This window comes from Fusarium poae, chromosome 4, assembly GCF_019609905.1.
Source record: "Fusarium poae strain DAOMC 252244 chromosome 4, whole genome shotgun sequence".
In the NCBI taxonomy this organism is placed as follows: domain Eukaryota; kingdom Fungi; phylum Ascomycota; class Sordariomycetes; order Hypocreales; family Nectriaceae; genus Fusarium; species Fusarium poae.
The window spans coordinates 6,320,406-6,338,609 of NC_058402.1; the positions used below are offsets into that span (position 1 = coordinate 6,320,406).

General features: G+C 49.7%; 7 protein-coding genes across 7 annotated transcripts; 2 read left to right on the forward strand and 5 right to left on the reverse strand.

Annotated features, from left to right (window-relative positions):
* Positions 1 to 2,435: 2,435 nt before the first annotated feature.
* Positions 2,436 to 5,994, forward strand: FPOAC1_012127 (uncharacterized protein; the record flags this gene model as incomplete). The annotated part of the gene is made up of 2 exons (XM_044856488.1): positions 2,436 to 2,677; positions 2,760 to 5,994. The coding sequence occupies 2 exons, from the start codon at positions 2,436 to 2,438 to the stop codon at positions 5,992 to 5,994; spliced, it is 3,477 nt and encodes a 1,158-aa protein (XP_044703801.1).
* Positions 5,995 to 6,433: 439 nt separating this feature from the next.
* Positions 6,434 to 6,751, reverse strand: FPOAC1_012128 (uncharacterized protein; the record flags this gene model as incomplete). Its single annotated transcript, XM_044856489.1, has 1 exon — positions 6,434 to 6,751. One exon carries the CDS (start codon positions 6,749 to 6,751, stop codon positions 6,434 to 6,436), a length of 318 nt encoding a protein of 105 aa, XP_044703802.1.
* An 818-nt stretch (positions 6,752 to 7,569) lies between these two features.
* FPOAC1_012129 (uncharacterized protein) lies at positions 7,570 to 8,643 on the forward strand (the record flags this gene model as incomplete). Its single annotated transcript, XM_044856490.1, has 1 exon — positions 7,570 to 8,643. The coding sequence occupies one exon, from the start codon at positions 7,570 to 7,572 to the stop codon at positions 8,641 to 8,643; it is 1,074 nt and encodes a 357-aa protein (XP_044703803.1).
* A 196-nt stretch (positions 8,644 to 8,839) lies between these two features.
* Positions 8,840 to 9,827, reverse strand: FPOAC1_012130 (uncharacterized protein; the record flags this gene model as incomplete). Its single annotated transcript, XM_044856491.1, has 3 exons — positions 8,840 to 9,207; positions 9,261 to 9,374; positions 9,431 to 9,827. 3 exons carry the CDS (start codon positions 9,825 to 9,827, stop codon positions 8,840 to 8,842), a joined length of 879 nt encoding a protein of 292 aa, XP_044703804.1.
* Positions 9,828 to 10,177: 350 nt separating this feature from the next.
* On the reverse strand, positions 10,178 to 11,811 carry TUB2_1 (beta-tubulin; the record flags this gene model as incomplete). Its single annotated transcript, XM_044856492.1, has 4 exons — positions 10,178 to 11,359; positions 11,408 to 11,530; positions 11,589 to 11,612; positions 11,800 to 11,811. The coding sequence occupies 4 exons, from the start codon at positions 11,809 to 11,811 to the stop codon at positions 10,178 to 10,180; spliced, it is 1,341 nt and encodes a 446-aa protein (XP_044703805.1).
* Positions 11,812 to 13,504: 1,693 nt separating this feature from the next.
* Positions 13,505 to 13,954, reverse strand: FPOAC1_012132 (uncharacterized protein; the record flags this gene model as incomplete). Its single annotated transcript, XM_044856493.1, has 1 exon — positions 13,505 to 13,954. One exon carries the CDS (start codon positions 13,952 to 13,954, stop codon positions 13,505 to 13,507), a length of 450 nt encoding a protein of 149 aa, XP_044703806.1.
* A 512-nt stretch (positions 13,955 to 14,466) lies between these two features.
* Positions 14,467 to 16,815, reverse strand: FPOAC1_012133 (uncharacterized protein; the record flags this gene model as incomplete). The annotated part of the gene is made up of 3 exons (XM_044856494.1): positions 14,467 to 15,852; positions 15,902 to 15,982; positions 16,030 to 16,815. The coding sequence occupies 3 exons, from the start codon at positions 16,813 to 16,815 to the stop codon at positions 14,467 to 14,469; spliced, it is 2,253 nt and encodes a 750-aa protein (XP_044703807.1).
* Between the last annotated feature and the right edge of the window lie 1,389 nt (positions 16,816 to 18,204).

The window sequence follows — 18,204 nt, forward strand, 5'->3', positions numbered from 1 at the left end:
ACGGGCATAGGGTAGGCGGTTTGGACTGCCATTCAACTTGTCAAATAATAGCCTCTAGATATCTGTTTTTGTCCCTAGGTATGCAAGATAAGGTTTATGCTTATGCATATGTTTCCAACTGTTCCGAGTCGTTGTGGTCATCTATATAGTAGGTTTGCCTTCTTAACAACTGTGAATTGAGTTGGAGGAAACAGTTTGTTACTGGTTAAAATTATTGCGCATACCAGCTCAAGCAATCAACGTCATCTGAAAGCATATTATCCAAATAACCAGTAATAGCTCAAATGAGTACAAGTCGGCAGCCACTGACAGTTCAATGGTTGTGGTGTTGGTCGACAGCAAGAGTATACCAAACTGGTGTGATATAAATACGAGTCAAAATCACAGAAATAACTTGGCGTACGAATCAAGCAATACCCGTCTGACCTGAGACGAACAGATGCTTGGCTGAGTTGAAACTTGAGTTTGTTGAGTGACAGCTGTAGGATTGATTGATTTAGCCAAAGTGCTATAAAGCAACGCCGCAATTTAGTCAGCTGTTGGACTTGATACTCTACTGGTTGATTGGTAAAGAGTGCTGTTTAAATACATTGAGCTCTCTATTTATTGTACATGATGCACTGACCATTTCTATTATGGTAAGAATGTCCCAATTCTCAAAAAAGGACATTTGAGTTTGGCTTTTGACCGTCTTTTGCGCCATTAAGATGTCAGTCTGTTTACTCGGTATTCTTATGTCCCGTGCTCTAGATGGAACTCTGCAAGGATCTCGGAGTATTCGCAAAGCATCCCGTAGAGTACCTAGGTAGGTGAGTACTAAGGTAGCAATGTATCAAACTCAGCATCAGACCACGATCATCCCCCTTGCGCATACTTTTTATGCAGCTACCATTAGTATTCGATCCAACCATGCATATTTTGAAGCGAACGGCTTTTTAGGTCATGGGTCTTGACTTTCTAGGAAATGTGACAGGCAGCGAGGGACGTCGATTAAGCGCCGGCATCCACACTCAACCCGCATAGTCTGCCCACCTTGTCCAATGGTAGTAAGTGAAGGGCAACAGCATGATTCTAAGAATAGAATGCTCTGTCTGCAAGTCTATCCCAACCTTTCCACTCAACGGGGTCTGAATTGATGCGATTGCCTAGGTAGGTAGTGACAATCTTTCGGTCATTGTATGTGAGAGAGGCAAGCAAAACGGTGATTATCCGGGTAGATTTTGACAGAATCTCACATGTGCCTCGCCTCGTGCTCGCAGATATTTGGTCCAACATTAAAGACCAACAGACCCTTCAGGACGCCATCTCTCTCAACTTTGTCAGCCGAGTATCTCTTACAAGAAGAAGCGGTCGAAGACTTTGAACTACCACTCCTAGTAAGAATCCCCTCAATACGTGCGTATAGTAGATCTGTAGATCCCTCTTACTGTTGCTCATCCCGATCCAACAATTGGTCATCCACAAGCTCCCCACGAAGCGAAGTATCTCATCCATGTCAACTATTATCTTTGTTCCACACTTTGATAGCGTTCATGCCACCCCGTTTTCTTTGTGTCGATTCTTGATGACCCCAGCAGAGTCTCCGCCAAGAAGACACCCCCAGACAGGGCTCGGCTTGATTTGTCTAATCGGCGATAAACAGAAAGCAGAAAATGGTTTCAAGTTAACACCTCACTCTCGCTTTATTTAGTTACAGTGCCCTCTTAGGCTACCTACCTCTTCCTCTCTCCCGCTCCCACTGGAATAGTGAGCTGTTGTGATTCCAGACCACCTACTTCGTACCTTGCTTTAGGTAGGTACTTCCTCGCAGGGGTAGGTTAGTACCTCCTGCTTGTAACAGAGCCCCCTCATCCCCAAAAAGTTCCCAACCCAACCACTCTCTCTCTTATTCCATACATCCTTGATAATCCTCAATCACATTTCTATTCCCGTTTGGTTGGTTGTGCATTAAGGGACGTACTAATCGTCCTGGCTGCAGCTACTGTGGATGGATTCATGAGACATATTTCCGTCCTTGACAGTCAATTGACCGACAACTTCTTACACGCAGAGCCTCACCTGCATACCTACCTACATACACTATTTTTGTGTCGGTTTCGTTTCTCCAATAGACGCGAACACCCCAAACAAGCAGCTGTTTGATCAGTCAGATCAAAGTGATCGGCATCCTGTTAGTTGTCGTCTCAGCTCCATTGCCGATTCCTGTTCAGCCTGTCGTGATCCTCACCTGAGCCCATCGACTCACTACTCCGTTCGCACGCGCCGCACCCCGCGGATCCATCCTAGGACCCCACGTAACAGAACCAACCGCCAAAGAGACAGCGCTGATACGTCTGTCACTAAGACGTTCCTTTTGGCGTTGTCCCCATCACAAGGACCCTGGACCTAGTGGTCGAGTAAAGTTATAGTCGCTTGGTCCTGCTTAATCCTTCATCATGACTTCTCGCGATCCGGCGCGACTTCGCCAGGGCCTTCTTCCTCTCACGACAACTCCGGGTATCTACAACAACCACCTACAAACGCCCATATCTGCCGTGTCCATGACCTCCAGTCACTATCACTCTGCTGCCCAAACGCCTGGCAGTAGTATACAGCCCTACAATCCTCAAGAATGGGCTCCTACGCAGGCGGCTGTCGCCGAGCGTGCTGTTCAATATGCAGGCGAGGTCCAAGGCAAGTGGCCAACAGTATCAGTGTAATTTGTTGTCACCTGTGTTCTAACATTCGACAGTGTCGCCATTGCCTCCTCCACCATATAGTCCACCCAGAGGTCAACAGCAGAGACCCATCAGTACAGTCTTTGACTCTACACCGAATGGAACTCCGACTCCGCCACCTCGACTAAGTGCGACCATGCACCGACCTTCCCCAGAACCGGCTAATGCATCGTTCCCTCCTCCTCCAGGGACACGCAACGGCTCGCGGGATCGTCGTTTCCTTCCATCATTAGGCCGTCGTAGAGATACCGACAACTCGAGCACTCCACCACCTCAGCCACCACCCCAGAGTCACAGGCAAAGTATGATAGTCCAGACTTCGTTTCATCAACCCAGTCCTGAACATGGAATTGGCGGAGTCATGTCTCATGGTCCCCCAGCAGCCCGAAGAGCCGTTTCTGCCGGCGCCGTAGAGACACCCACATCTGCTCGCTCACGATCAACATCTCAGTCCAGGTGGGAGCCAGGGATGCCTCTCCCTCCGCCCCCTCCCGGACCTCCTCCGCCTTCCTCGAGTAGATCGCAAAGTGTCCAGTCCATGGACAGAAACTCAGTTCCAATCATATCCCCTCCCATAAACAGACGACGCCCACCAGCAGGCGTAACAAACCTGGGACCTGTTCCACCTACACCTGCGGATTGGAATGAGACTGAAAGCCAAGCAGGGCCGTCGGATCGAAGACGGTCACCGGGCCTTACCATCGATACTTCGGTACCCTCCAGTCCGCCCATTGAGCCTGCTCCTGGCTCTTCATCGAGCATTAATGGGCTAAACCGGCAAAAGGCAGTACGGCATGACAAAACGATTTTGCAGCGGCGAACCGAGAGTCGAACCAGGCACAGCATCCGCAGTTCCATAGATGAGCGGACTCGTCCGGATTCTATGGCGGATATCATGGTGCCGAACTCGACGGATTTGTCACGAGCGTCAATCGGCAGGTCAACACCTCTCAGCGATGCACTTCCATCTCAAGATTCCCGAAACTCAACCCCGAGAGCTCCAGCATCAGGAAAATTGCCCCAGGAAGCTGAAACACCACCGTTCTCTCCCAGCGCCCATAAATACGTGCAGTATGGTAGCAGTTCGAAGGCAGTCGCTCCCAAAGCGCTTCCTACTCCGCCTCCAAGATCCGGGTCTGTAGCATCAGTTTCTAGGGTACGAGAATCCTCGAGGCCACCCTCAGCCGGTCTTCCAGTGTCAAAGCATCTGGTAACGACACAGACCGCAGACCAATTTGCAGAAGGGACGGTTGATCGATTTCGCGAGTTCGCCACGAAGGAGTCCAAAGCCGCCACCGATGCGGACAGGGTACGCCTGTTCGCCGATTTTGTCGTGAATGAGTCAAGAATCAGACGTGAACGATATTCTGTAGCTATCGGGGCCATGGGCTCTGAAATATTCGACCTTACCCGCGACCTATTCCGACCGATGGTGACTCAAACAAGAAGAGATTCGGCTTCTTCGCAAGATCAGTATACACCTGGCTTATCAGAGCCAGGGCCGTCTCGTCGAGGTTCGGTAGGCTCCAACGTTGGAGAGAGCCCCCAGTCTGCCTCTAAAGCAGCCAATGTGCCAATCTCGCCAAGCGGCAACAACCCGCCGAATTTGAACTGGTCCGGCAATTACATGCCTTCTTTGTCACCAATTCTAAGCATGAGCGTCAGCGAAAACTATGAGAATGGAAGCTCCCGGGGTCGCCCCCCGAGTCGTTGGTGGGAATCAGACTCACAGGGCGAAGCTTCACATCTGGGCAGGTCCAAGAGAGAATCAAAGTATATGGGTGTGACCAAAACGCAATGGGTTGAAGAGGATCGACCTCCCGTGGTATATGAGGAACAAGGTTCGGTCTCTGAATATCCTCCTGAGAAGACAGGCTGGCACGACCAGTCAGAGCCCAGTCTTACGCCCCAACAGTTCGGCTTTGCCACTACTTCCAACATAGGCTCGAGTCCCTCGTCGATGACCAACCGTGATCACCTCGACGTGTCTCGACTCGTCACAATGCCACCTCCTTACCCAAGGCACCATCCTGCTGTTAACAACAAACACCCAGAGTTGACTTCCATCAGAATTGCAGTGCGAGCTTTGAGCCAGCTTGATGAGATGACCAAGACAAGAGAACGTTTCACTGTAGAAAGCGCCAAACGACGAGAACAATTTTCTAAAGCGGCGACTGAGCGCCGTCAAGCTTTGCGGACACATCTGCAGAATGAGATCAACACCGGTAACTTAAGTTACGCAGATGCAGGAACTATCGATGCTGATGAAAAGGTCAATGAGATCGCGAATAAAAAAGAACTGGAAAAGTCGGAATATGAACTGTTCCAGAATCAGGTTGTGCTGCCTTTGAACGAGTTGCTGACAGGGCGCATTTCACGTGCGACCGAGTTGTTCGACGATTTGTCTCTGCATCTATTCGACAATGAGCACATTGACGCTGATATGCCACAAGAAGAAGGTGACGATAGACCAGAGCTTTTGGAAAAGTTGACTCTGCTCAAATGGGTTTTCGAGGCGCGAGAAGGTCTTCACCGTGCCATCTATGATCTTCTCTCGGATCGTAACGGCCGATACTGTGAGGTTGTATTAACTCCTTATCGACTTTCCGGGAATACCGAGAAGCTCAAGTCAGCTGAGGCCTTCTTCGCGGAAGACTCGGCTAAACGCGAATATGCGTTTGCACATGAAGTTCTGGAACGAACACGAGACTTCCGGGGAGTGGTGGAAAAGGCTGTCGATCACGGCGTTGCACTGCAGCTGTCGGCGTTTTGGGATATTGCGCCCCCGCTATGCGAGCTATTGGACAGCATTCCTTTGGATTTGGAGGGGTTCAACATTCTGATTCCAGCGTCTGAGATTGACGAAAATCCATCCTATGTCGAACATCCAATGCAGTATCTGTTCAGCCTGTTGCTTCACGCAGAGAAAAGCACATATCAGTTCATCGAGTCTCACACAAACTTGTTGTGTTTACTTCATGAGGTCAAAGAGGCGGTAGTACATGCCAAGGGTAAAGTGCTCGAGACTCAAACACAGGATGAGAACGGAAACCCAATCCCCAAGGCTGACAGCAACGCACGAGCGCAGGAGATGCGACATTCAGAGGAACACAGACTTACGGAGGACCTGAAGGAGAAGGTCCGCCTAGTGCAAGATCAATGGAAGAGTGCCCTAGGTGAGAATATGACACTCGTCAAGGAGCGATTGGGAGAATGGCTGTTGCAGATGGGCGGCTGGGACGAGTCGCTCGAAGACGGAGGAGTAGGCGGAGTTTAGAAGCCTACATGAGAGGAGAGTTGATGTTGATACCCCTGAGCCATATATGCTATATGCTCGATCTTTGGAAACGATATTATTCTGTATATAATTGCCGATCTTGGACCAAACGTGTCCTTTGAATGAATGAGATATGATAATGAATTGTTGGTTCTTTATGATGGCTGGGTATTGCGTCTGTTTCATACACTTATTCGTACATTTTTCTGAAGCAGAGGCCGAAAAATCTCTCCTAACATATCCATGCGCCTTGTTTGAGTTCTTGGTGTTTTGAGTCTTTACTGTATAGTTTGATATCCGCTTTTATAATGTCATTGCAAACGGTGAAAGTTGTCTTTGATATGCTCGTATTTCGCCAGTCAACTCCAGTCGTCTTCCAAATCCCTTCTGTCGCTTTCGTTTCCCTATTCGTGTTCTTTCCAATCCGTGTGTGGACTTTTTACTTGTACTCGACCGGCAGATCCATGCCAACTCTTCGCGCAGTCAAGCGAACACGCTCCTCCTCATCCATACCCATGCCAGGGTTATATCGCTCGAGCAGCGTGGCATACATGCGCTGAGATCGAAAGTAGGCAATGGCCTGGGCAGCAGCATGAGCCCGGGCGTCGGGCGATGTCGCATCCTTTGAATCGGCAGTAAATGAATTTCGGAGGCGAGAGTGCAAGGCAGAGCGCGGTGAGGCGAGGACGGGTCGAGGTGGCAGCTCCCGGAGGAGGGAGCGGTAAAGAGAACGTAGAGATGCGGGTGATGAAGCCATTTTGGTATTTCGTATTCGGTATAAGAGTACAAAAGGTGGGAGAGAGATGATGAAATGATTTGGATGGTTGGATTTGAATTGATGGGATGCTCGAAATGACGGGCCAATCGGATGGTTCCGCTGTGAACAAGGGGAAAATGTCAGTACAAGGTGAGAATGAGAAGGGGAATGAGAAAATGCCCCTCATTCATATCAGAGTCTAATGGCGGGGCAAAGGTTCCCAGGGAGTAGACATGATAGAGATAATGGCTCTTTAATGCCCTAGTCCATAAGATATTTAGTTATATTCTTATGTTATTCAATAGTAAGATTAATTCAAGTCAATTTAATTATTATATTTCTCATTAGATCAGCTCCTGCTGTAAAAAGGAGCAGAGATATACTCTACATACCAACTTGTAAATTGCTCCATAGTAGGTAGGTAGCTAAACCAATTCGTCTCACGTCACCAAAAGCTCAAACAACCTCACCAGCTCATCCCACTTCTTTTCTCTCCCTCACACTCTTACTCAGATCCTTCAATCAATTAATCCACATCCCACTCATCTTAGACCCAGTCACAGCGACGACCCGCCCGACGACCCGAAAGAGACCAACCATACAGCAATTGCGCCATCCCACGTTACCTACTACTATCCTACTACTGCATATAGTACCCAGCGGTACCTTGCTCTCTACTTTGAATGTCAATATCCTTTAGATCCCTCCTCTTCTTTTTACTCACTCTCACCCTGGCTATCTTTCTGTCTCCCTCATTTATCCCCCGTCTCCGCCAAATATCTTCCCATCTTCTCATCCTCAACCGACCGCTCGCAACCATGGCTGCCCCGTCTTACGCCTCGGAGCTCAAGATCGCCGAGCTCGCTGTCCAGCGCGCCACCATCCTCACCAAGCGTGTCTTCCATGAGAAGGCTAAGGGTACCGTTGACAAGAACGACAAGAGCCCTGTCACTATTGGTGACTTTGGCGCACAGGCTCTTATTATCTCTGCCCTCCGTCATAACTTCCCCAACGACGCTATCGTCGCTGAGGAAGAGGCTGCTCAGCTCAAGGAGGATACGAACCTCAAGCAGACTATCTGGGAGCTTGTCAGCTCTACCAAGCTCGACGACGATGATGCTGAGAAGCAGCTCGGCGGTCCGATCAAGGATGTCGAGGATATGCTCGAGTTGATCGATAGAGGCGGCAGCCAGGGCGGTTCAAGTGGTCGCATCTGGGCCATTGACCCCATTGATGGTACAAAGGGTTTCCTCCGTGGTGGACAATACGCCGTCTGTCTAGGCCTCATGGTTGATGGTGACGTCAAGGTCGGTGTTCTCGGCTGCCCTAACCTCCCTGTCGACGACTCAGCTCGTCTGACATCCGACATTGGCGCCAATGCTACCGACGAGGGTCGCGGCGTCATCTTCTCTGCCGTTCAGGGTCACGGTGCGAACAGCCGTCCGTTGACTACCAGCGCTCTCTCTGACCAGAAGGTCATCTCTATGCGAAGCATCGACGATCTCTCCAAGGCTACTTTCTGTGAGAGTGTCGAGGCTGGCCACTCTGCGCACGATGACCAGGCTCTCATTTCCAAGAAGCTCGGCATTACCCAGGAGAGTGTCCGCATGGACAGCCAGGCCAAGTACGGCTCCATTGCCCGCGGTGCTGGTGATATCTACCTTCGCCTGCCCGTCAAGGCGACATATCAGGAGAAGATCTGGGATCACGCTGCTGGTGACCTCATTGTCCGCGAAGCTGGTGGTCAGGTTACTGACATTCACGGCAAGCCCCTCGACTTCAGTGTCGGACGCACTCTTGCCAACAATAAGGGTGTTATTGCTGCTCCCGCTGCTGTCCACAGCAAGGTCCTTGAGGCTGTTCAGGAGGTCCTGAGCGCCAAGCAATCATAGGATGGCCAGGAGAAAGAAGAAGGAAAAATGATACGACTTGAATGAAAGCGAGAAATTCAAGAGTTAAAAAAAATAGTAGTTTTGTATATGCTTCGTTAAATAGTACAAATTCTGTACATGATACTAGAATACACACGCCAACTGCGTCCAATAGGCCACCAAGCCGGCCAATACGAGTTCCCCAAATTCCATTTCTCTATTTGATCTTCTTTTGCTTCAGCTTGATCGTCTGGTCGTTGATGAACACGCCCTTTCCCTTGTAAGGCTCCGGAGGACGCCACATGCGAACTCGTCCAGCGAATGACATGATAACCTCGCGGTCAATTCCCTCAATCAGGATACGTGTAGGTGCAGGAGTCGTAACGGTGACACCGCGAGGGATACCCTCCTCGACAGGATGAGTAAAACCCAGCTTGAGGCACAGGAAACGCTGGCCGGGAAATTCCTCTTTAGCTCCTCGCTCTTCAACGCTGGCTCGGTAACCAACACCAACAAGACGGAGAATGGCTGTGTGGCCTTCTGAAACACCCATGATGTAGTTCCTGAGATAAGACCATGTAGTTCCTGAACAATTGTCAGTATCAATTGCGTCAAGAGCATCGAGTATGTAAACCTACCCCACATGGCCTTTTGGTCCTTGGCTTCATTGTCCCGAACGCTCAGCAAAACGCTCTTGGCCTCAGGATCCTGAGTGAGCTGTACATATTCGGGAACCTCGAGACCCAGCGATCCTAATATCCAGTCAGCAATTCGACCTTTTTCTTCCCGGGGACTTATTCCAACGCACCCAATGGTCCCTTGATGTTGATGGTCTTCTTAAACACCTTCTTGTACGATGTCAAGTCCTTATTCGCAACGGGTTCTCCGACGGAAAGCTCCACGCCGGGAGGGATTGAAAGAGGTGTTCGGCCAAGCTTCGAGGGGCGTTTCGAGGTCGTGGAAAAGAGAGCAGTGGTGGCTGCTGTTGGGGAGGCTGTTGCCTGCCATGCCGGCACCAGGAAGCCAGGAAGTGTGACAGGGGCAGAAGACGAGGCCGCAACGGCTCGTCCTAATGCCTTCCCCCGGCTGGGAGCGAACATGGCAGCCATTGGTGTCGATATGGCTGTCGTGGGCGTGCTGCAATGCTGGCTGGCTCCACGGACGATGTTCAGACCATTGAAGCTCAACTTTTCGTGCTTAGTCATGACATCACGTGTTGTGGGAATAGCTCAACAATGGTCGGACAAGAGTGGTCCGACCACCGACCACCGACCACCGACCGACCTTCAACTTTATCTCATCGACATAGGTATTTTTAAAACACGACAAGGACGGTAACTCTATTTCCAGTTTCAAATCCGCAATGGTTTAGGACTATAGAATTGGTACAATAGTACTTCTGAATTTTATTTGACTCGTACATCTGTCGTGTACTGCCGATTTTGAGGATATCTTAACCCCGGAATTAAACAACTACACCCTGAAAAGAAGTTGCAGGCCGGCTATTGAATAGAGACAACATAGACGACCGGTGGTTTCAGCACACTGGAGTATTTTACTCCTCGCCTTCAGGGAGCTCCTCCTCGTACTCCTCTTCTTCCTCATCAATTCCAGCATCCTGGTACTGCTGATATTCGGAGACAAGATCGTTCATGTTAGACTCAGCCTCAGTGAACTCCATCTCGTCCATACCCTCACCAGTGTACCAATGCAAGAAAGCCTTGCGTCGGAACATAGCAGTGAACTGCTCGCCAACACGCTTGAAAAGCTCCTGGATAGAGGTGGAGTTTCCAATAAAAGTAGAGGACATTGTAAGTCCACGAGGTGGGATAGCGCAGAGAGCGGTCTGGATGTTGTTAGGAATCCACTCGACGAAGTATGATGAGTTCTTGCTCTGGACGTTGCGCATCTGGTCCTCAACCTCCTTCATGGCGACACGGCCACGGAAGATAGCAGAGCAGGTCAGGTAACGACCGTTGCGGAAGTCGGAAGCGGCCATCATGTTCTTGGGGTCGAACATCTGCTGGGTCAGCTCAGGAACGCTGACAGCGCGGAAAGAGTGAGCACCACGGCTGGTCAAGGGAGCGAATCCGACCATGAAGAAGTGCAGACGAGGGAAGGGCACCATGTTGACGGCGAGCTTTCGGAGGTCAGAGTTCAGCTGACCGGGGAAACGGAGACAGGTGGTAACGCCGGACATGACGGCGGAGACGAGGTAGTTCAAGTCGCCGTAAGAGGGGTTAGACAGCTTGAGAGTGCGCATGCAAATATCGTAGAGGGCTTCATTATCGATACAGAAGGTCTCGTCGGAGTTCTCGACCAGTTGATGGACGGAGAGGGTGGCGTTGTAAGGCTCGACAACGGTGTCGGAGACCTTAGGGGAAGGAACGACGGAGAAAGTTGCCATCATACGATCGGGAAATTCCTCACGGATCTTGGAGATCAACAGGGTACCCATACCGGCACCGGTACCACCACCAAGAGAGTGGGTGATTTGGAAACCCTGGAGGCAGTCACAGCCCTCGGCCTCACGGCGGACGACATCGAGAACTTGGTCGACAAGTTCAGCTCCCTCAGTGTAATGACCCTTGGCCCAGTTGTTTCCGGCACCGGATTGACCGAAAACGAAGTTGTCGGGTCGGAAGAGCTGCCCGAAGGGGCCGGCACGGACGGCGTCCATGGTACCGGGCTCGAGATCGACGAGGACGGCACGGGGAACATACTTGTTACCGGAGGCCTACATAGGTGAGCTTGTGTTTTTCGTGACAACAGTGATGGAACAAACCTCGTTGAAGTAAACGCTCATGCGCTCGAGCTGGAGCTCGGAGCTACCGCCGTAAACACCATTGCTGTCGAGACCGTGCTCGCCAGAGATGGTCTGCCAGAAAGCAGCACCGATTTGGTTACCCTGATAAACACTGTTAGCATCTTCCTCGGACGAGATGGAAGAGCAAGTAAACACTTACGCACTGACCGGTCTGAAGGTGAACCTATCGCAAAGAAAAAGTCAAGGTTAGCTTCTCTGTTTCTGTGGAAGAATATTGATTCAAGCTGCGAGCTATCATGCATTGTTGTTGAGCTGCCGCCGCCTGGCGGGGTACAGTAGAATTAGGGGCACAAAACACAAGCTCAACGCGTGCAGCAGCTTGAAGTTAGAGGTTAAGTGAAAGCACTCACAATCTCGCGCATATTGACGGCTGTGGATGTAAAGATGGGATATGGAGAGTAAAGAGAAGAAGAAATGGGCCGAAGTAGTTCAAGAGCTGAAGTAGCCTTAGCTTTGACGGAGTAGGAGAGTGGGTTGGCAGTTCCAGAGGTGGGAGGGAATGTTGATTTTTGTTTGGAGAATGGAGGGTGAAATTGTTCACCGCCATGGTTCAGGGCCCAGCAAGGATGTAAACAAGGGGTAGGGCGGTACTTTCTTGACGATTGGGCCAGTGAGCGCTCTCCGTTGTGTAGTTGCTGGCCCGTGCACTAATCCAAAAAGGCAAGGCGTCGTTTGGTGGGGGCTCCACAGTGGCAGGCACGCCAATTGAGCTTCCCCCTGCTCCCTGCAACTGTTGCTGTCACTGTTATCTTAGTAGCGGTTGACAGACCAGAGGAAGATCAAGGCGAGGAAATAAGATAGAAAGAAGCATTCACTATTTCCATGCTCAGTATCGCTTCTTACTGATGAGCGATTATTGGCAAGTCGCAATTGATCAAGTCGTATACTTTAGTAGGTAGCCGTTGGTATTGTTCGGTATTTATTGACCGTTGAAGTCAGCCACTTGGTAAGGTCCATTCCTGAAGCTCAGTAGCTTCCTCGGTACATCACCAACGAACCGGGGGAAGAGCGCCAACAACATTTGCCCCACAGCAATTGACGATTGGACTATCCGAGATGAACAGACGGCACTCGACGATCAGCATTCAACATGAGGCGACCACCCAAGAAGAAACCTGGAAACCGCCTCTTTATGTCAAGGCAACACTGAGAAAACCTGCAATGATGTAAGGATATTCGCGACTGCATTGTTATTCGAGCTTCGTTCTATCTACTACATCGGAATCCTATAAAACAGTCTTGCTGTCTATCAGTCGAGCTATCAGGCATACAAGACACGCACACTTATCATGTACACTCATGGCTAAGTGGGCGGCACGGCTTGTGAAGCCGACATTCGTCATGTGAGCTAAGTCGAAATTAAAAAACAGATGAAGACAATCCGGGACCTCAAGATAACGACAATTTTTGCCCAAGGTTGACTGCTGAAGAGAGGTCTTGGAGACCATGGAATGTCCTGCTACCATACTCTCAGGTCGATCTAAATCATCTAGAACTCCATACTTGGTTCAGAATACTTCACTCTGGCAATATATTTCATCTTTATGATCCCAGGCGCGTAACCAGCGGAAATCCAAGCCCTTGTAGCCCTACGTATGGCGTATATAATCACTCGCATTGCTAACGATGTTGTTTTACTGCGTTGTGCGGTCAGGAGCTATTCGAGAGACTGCGTAGTATATATCAAACCCAGTCGCTATGTTGTTGTTGAGATAGTTCGTTTTAGAAAGGGAGTGACTGATACGACATCCATCGCCCACAAGGGAAAACCGCCACGACTCAGGAAACAACGTACCCTTATTCATAACACTTGAACTTGTAAAGGGATGTCCTGGCTTTGTAGGTCCAGATACGCCCGACTTTCCAGGGAACGACACAGTAGTTCAGGCAATAACTCGAGGTGATTTGATTACATTCATAACTCATGGTCCTCTATCCCTTAGTATCAAGCACTTTCCCTGGCTGCATGTCATGCCGATTAAAGCCCCTTTTCCCGAGATCGCATTATTCGTGAAAGACCTGTCCCCACGCCCTGGATGTTCTTCTCGCATAGGTTTATTCCTCCATGAGATACTGCCAGTACTCATCTCCGTTCTTGTTGTCAACGTGAACGATCTTTGCAACCTTAGTGCCGTAGGCATCGGTGCCGTCGTCTCCAACTCCGCGTCGGCTCTTGCAGTCCTTACACTGCTTAAACTCCATCACGTTGTAGGAACTGCAGGTGCTGCCATCCTGAAGGGTCTGGTTACACTTCCAGTAGCTGAGGTTCTCCCGCACGTGGAGGGTGGGCTTGGTCTTTTTTACTTCGATGATCTTGCTGATGGTATCCTGTTCGTCATCGGCTTCGGTGGTAGGGGAAGAAGCGCTGGGCTCAGGGACAGGTGAAGCAGAGGGTTTGTCGATTTTGGTGGGGGTAGCGTGTTCAGTAGGTTCGGTGCAAGGTTCAATATCGGGATCGGAGAGGTCCATGGCCACGACGGCTTGAGTGGTTTCGATGCCCTCCATTTTTGCCAGGTGCTGTAGCTGTTTGGGTGGGGAGGAGAGAAAGAAGTTCTTTGAAGAATACTCGTCAAGATTGAAGCGCTGCGAGCAGTGGAGGTTGTTGCGAAGATGTGATGTAAACTTCAATGGAAGGTATATATAGGCTCCGGGGGCGCATCATCTGTTGGGACTGTGACGAGATTCGGGGTCCATTGTTGTTATTGAATGCTCATTGTGTGTTCCGATCCTCGAGTGATAAAAGAAATCCACCGAATGCATACATTCACCTGCATCATAGGTAACACGAACCACGCATGGTGCATTCATTTGCATTATTGGGGTCGGACAATCTAAGACAAAGCTTTATTGTTAGGGTTTGCGAGGGCAAGCGGTGGCCGGTCAAAACAACAATTAAATACATTTGACTTCATTTGCATTTCGAGCCACATCGATTCAACAGAGTTCAAGGCAGATGCAGGCAACATATTAAATGCGTTATACAACGTAACAATCGTTTAATCCATTTGACTATATACTTAGTGCTGCTTAACAACACCGGCAGCATTGGCTTGCGCAGTAATCCTCTTCTTGTAAGCCTGGACATCACCAGGGAACTTCTCGACAGTACCGCCATCGCAAACCCACAATGATGTGCACACAGTCTGCAACATGGTAACATCGTGGGAAACCATCAGCACGCCACCCTGGAATTCGTTGAGGGCTACAGCCAAAGCATCCATGGCTTCGATATCAAGATGGTTAGAAGGTTCGTCAAGAACCAGGATGTGGGGGTTTGTAAGAGCCAAGCATGCAAAAGCGACACGAGATTTCTGACCTCCGGAAAGTAGTCCCATCTTCTGAAGACCAGTTGTACCAGTGATACCGAAAGCACCAAGTCGGCGACGGTACTCTTCATCTGTTCGGCCAGGGTAGTTCTTGGACATAAAACCGACGGCACTGTCCTCAAGGTCGAGAGCATCGACGTGGTGCTGAGCGAAGAATCCGATTCGGAGACGAGGGTGTTGTGAGATCAGACCAGTGGAAGGACTCAGCTTACCAATAAGAAGCTTGAGAATAGTTGTCTTACCAGCACCGTTGGGTCCAACGATACCGATTCGAGAGTCCAGTTGAACGTCCAAATCAACGTTGCGGAGCAGAATGTTGTCCTTGTTGTAACCGAAAGTAACTTCTGACATCTGTACGATAGGAGGCGAGAGCTTCTCGACTTCGGGGAAGTTGAACTTGACACTGTACTCGGCCTCTGGGGGTTCGAGGATAGGCATCTTCTCGAGCTTCTTGATACGTGACTGAGCTTCCGAGGACTTGGCGGCGTTGTAACGGAACTTGTCGATAAAGGCCTGAAGATGGGCTCGCTGAACCATCTGGTTCTCGTACTCTCGCTTGGCGACCTTCTTGCGCTCCTCCTTGGTGGAGTAGAAGGTATCGAAGTTGGCGCCACGGTAGTAGTCGAGACGCTCCGAGTGCTGGTGGATGATGTCGGTGGCGACCTCGTTGAGGAACGCTCTGTCGTGAGATACGACGAGGACGGTACTGGGATAGGTTTGGAGGTAATCGGACAAGAAAGTAATGGAGGGGACGTCCAACATGTTGGACGGTTCGTCAAGAAGCAGCAGGTCAGGCTCACAGAACAGGGCTCGCGCGAGAGCCAGACGCATTCTCCAACCACCAGAAAAGGTCTTGGTAGCAAACTGCTGTCTCTCTGTTGAGAAACCGAGACCAGCAAGGATACTGGCAGCTCGTGACTCGGCCTTGTCTGATTCCATCTCAGCCAACTTGGATTGAACATCTCCCAACTTGGTGTCTTGTGCTTCCCTGTCGCGGTCAATTCTAGCCGCATCGGCAGATGTGTCGGCCAGGGAAGCTCGCTGCTGTTCCAACTCTGCCAAGCGTGCAGTGATTTGCTGCTCTTGTTAGATTGCATCCAATGTTGTAAGGTGGTGGTGTACTAACCTCTTGCTCTCTAAGCAGAACCTTGCGCCAAACATCGGCATCGAGAACCGCCTGAATAGCCGGAGTGTCATCACCAGTAATCTAGTCTTATTAGATGTGTTTTCTTTTTGCGGCATTGCTTGACTTACTTCTTGCTCAACGTGGAGAATAGAGATATGCATAGGAATAGCAACCTCACGACGAGACAAGGCTCGGAGCAGAGTCGATTTACCAACACCGTTGTTACCAACCAGACCATATCGGTGTCCGTAGGCAAGAGTGAGTGTTGTGTCTGTAAGAATACGTTGTCCGCTGATAGACACATCGATGTTGTCCAACTTGATATCCTTTGACTTGTTTGCAGAGCCACCACCCAGCTGGAGAGGGTTGACGGCCATGTAAAACTCTTCGTAGGACTGTGTCGATTCGGGCTGTTCGAGCAGTTTTGAGGCCTCGTACTCGACAGTCTTGAAGGTCTTTTTCTGCTGTTTGGCTGCAATCTTTCGCTCGGCCTTTTCGAGCTTCTTGCGGTCGACCTTGGATTCGACCTTCCTGGCGTTGGCAGACTCTAGATCAACGCCACCTGTAGCCACAGCCAAAGTCGACGACATGTTGCGCTGCTGGCTGACCTGAATAGTTTGGTCGAGACGCCTAACAGTCGAGGGTCCTCCTCTCTGGCCTCCGTTAGACTCAGCGTACTTGTCAACCCATTTCTCAACAAGCTGTTTGATCTTCTCCTCGGTTTCCGCGTTAAACTGGCCTGAGGCGGAAAGTAGAAGTTCGGTGATGGCGGAAGCAGCATCGTTCAGCGGCGACTCGCCCGAAGTCTCATCATCGTCTAAATAAGTAGTCGAGGCGTGAGTAAGGTAGCCCATGGAGTACTCGGAGACCACAGGGTCGATGTTGGGAAGCACAGCTCTGATATCAGCCTCCATGATGACGACAATAGACCTGGTGTCGGTCGGTTCAGTCAAGGAACAGTGTTGATTAAATAGAAATCCTCCAATTGTCCACAGCTCGAACCACCCTAAACGAAGATTCGACGAGTTATGAGAATAGGTTGAACGGTTCAATTACCTTGAATGCCCCGCTACAGATGTCGTTGAAAATTGTGGGTGTAGTCTTTGGGGTATCAGAAAAATTGGTCGCTAGGACCGTAAGAGACGAAATAAGTAGGACAGTTTATGCTCCTCATCCGAGGCTTCGTAGGCCGTTTATTTTTATTACCTAAAGCTTAGAGGCCAACTTTTCTGGTGCCCACTGGGTACCAGTGAACCACCGCCCCCGCCAATGGCCGGTTAGTGCCATCTCTAGGGTAGGTATATTATCGCAAAATGAAGACAATCATGTTGGTGATGCCTGGGTAAAAGGTAATCCTCATTCTTTTGTTCATCATTGTCTTGTATAATAAACCCGTATTGTTCTCTTCCTATCATTGCGATTCGCTTATAGTGTTAATAATCCGCAGCTACAAGACCGTGCAAGTAGTTAGTCGTCTTTTATCTGGATGATGACACAGCACTCAAGTTCACGTTGATTTCAGATGAGTTAGAAGTACTAACTAAAGTCACAACGGCGTACACAGGGTAACCAGAGAAAAGGCGCTGTTGGAAACCCCATCAGATTCATGTCTTCAATTGCATGTCGTGGATTGTACCAACAATCTGGTTCACATGTGTAGGAAGTCACCTAACCTGGACTCGTCTGCCCCGTCGACGTCGAACAACAAGGCTATTCCTTGACAACACAACCATAAAATGTCTCAATATGATGACAAAGGAAGTCATAGCGCCTGGAAACAGGCTGTGCGTACGATAAGAAGCAAAAGGCAAGGAAGCTGGAGCTGAATCCAGACACGAGAAAAAGGGATGTCGCCGAGCCGGGGCTATAGCAAGACTCTGTTATATCAAGACACCGCAGGGGGGCCACACATACAAATGAACTTATATGTATGTCTTGGGAACTATTGAATGTAGTGAAAACTTTCAAGATCGCTGCAGGACTAGAATACAATAGGTTATACAAGTTTAATTGATCAGATTCACTTCAAGATTAGCAATATCAAAAGATCAACCACAAACAACTGGCGGTGAAGCACTCCCAATTTCGATGAACGAGATAAACATGGAAATCTTTGGTTTCCCACCACCAGAAAGAACCTGTTTGTGTCCAACCAAGTAACTAACGAACATGAACATGCATGCATGGCGCGGTTTCGGCACCACCAAGCCCAATAAGTTGCTATTATGCGAGCGCCAACGTCTCGACTTCAGGGCTCGCATACCATCTCATTCATCAACAACCACATGATGAACTGACAAGCG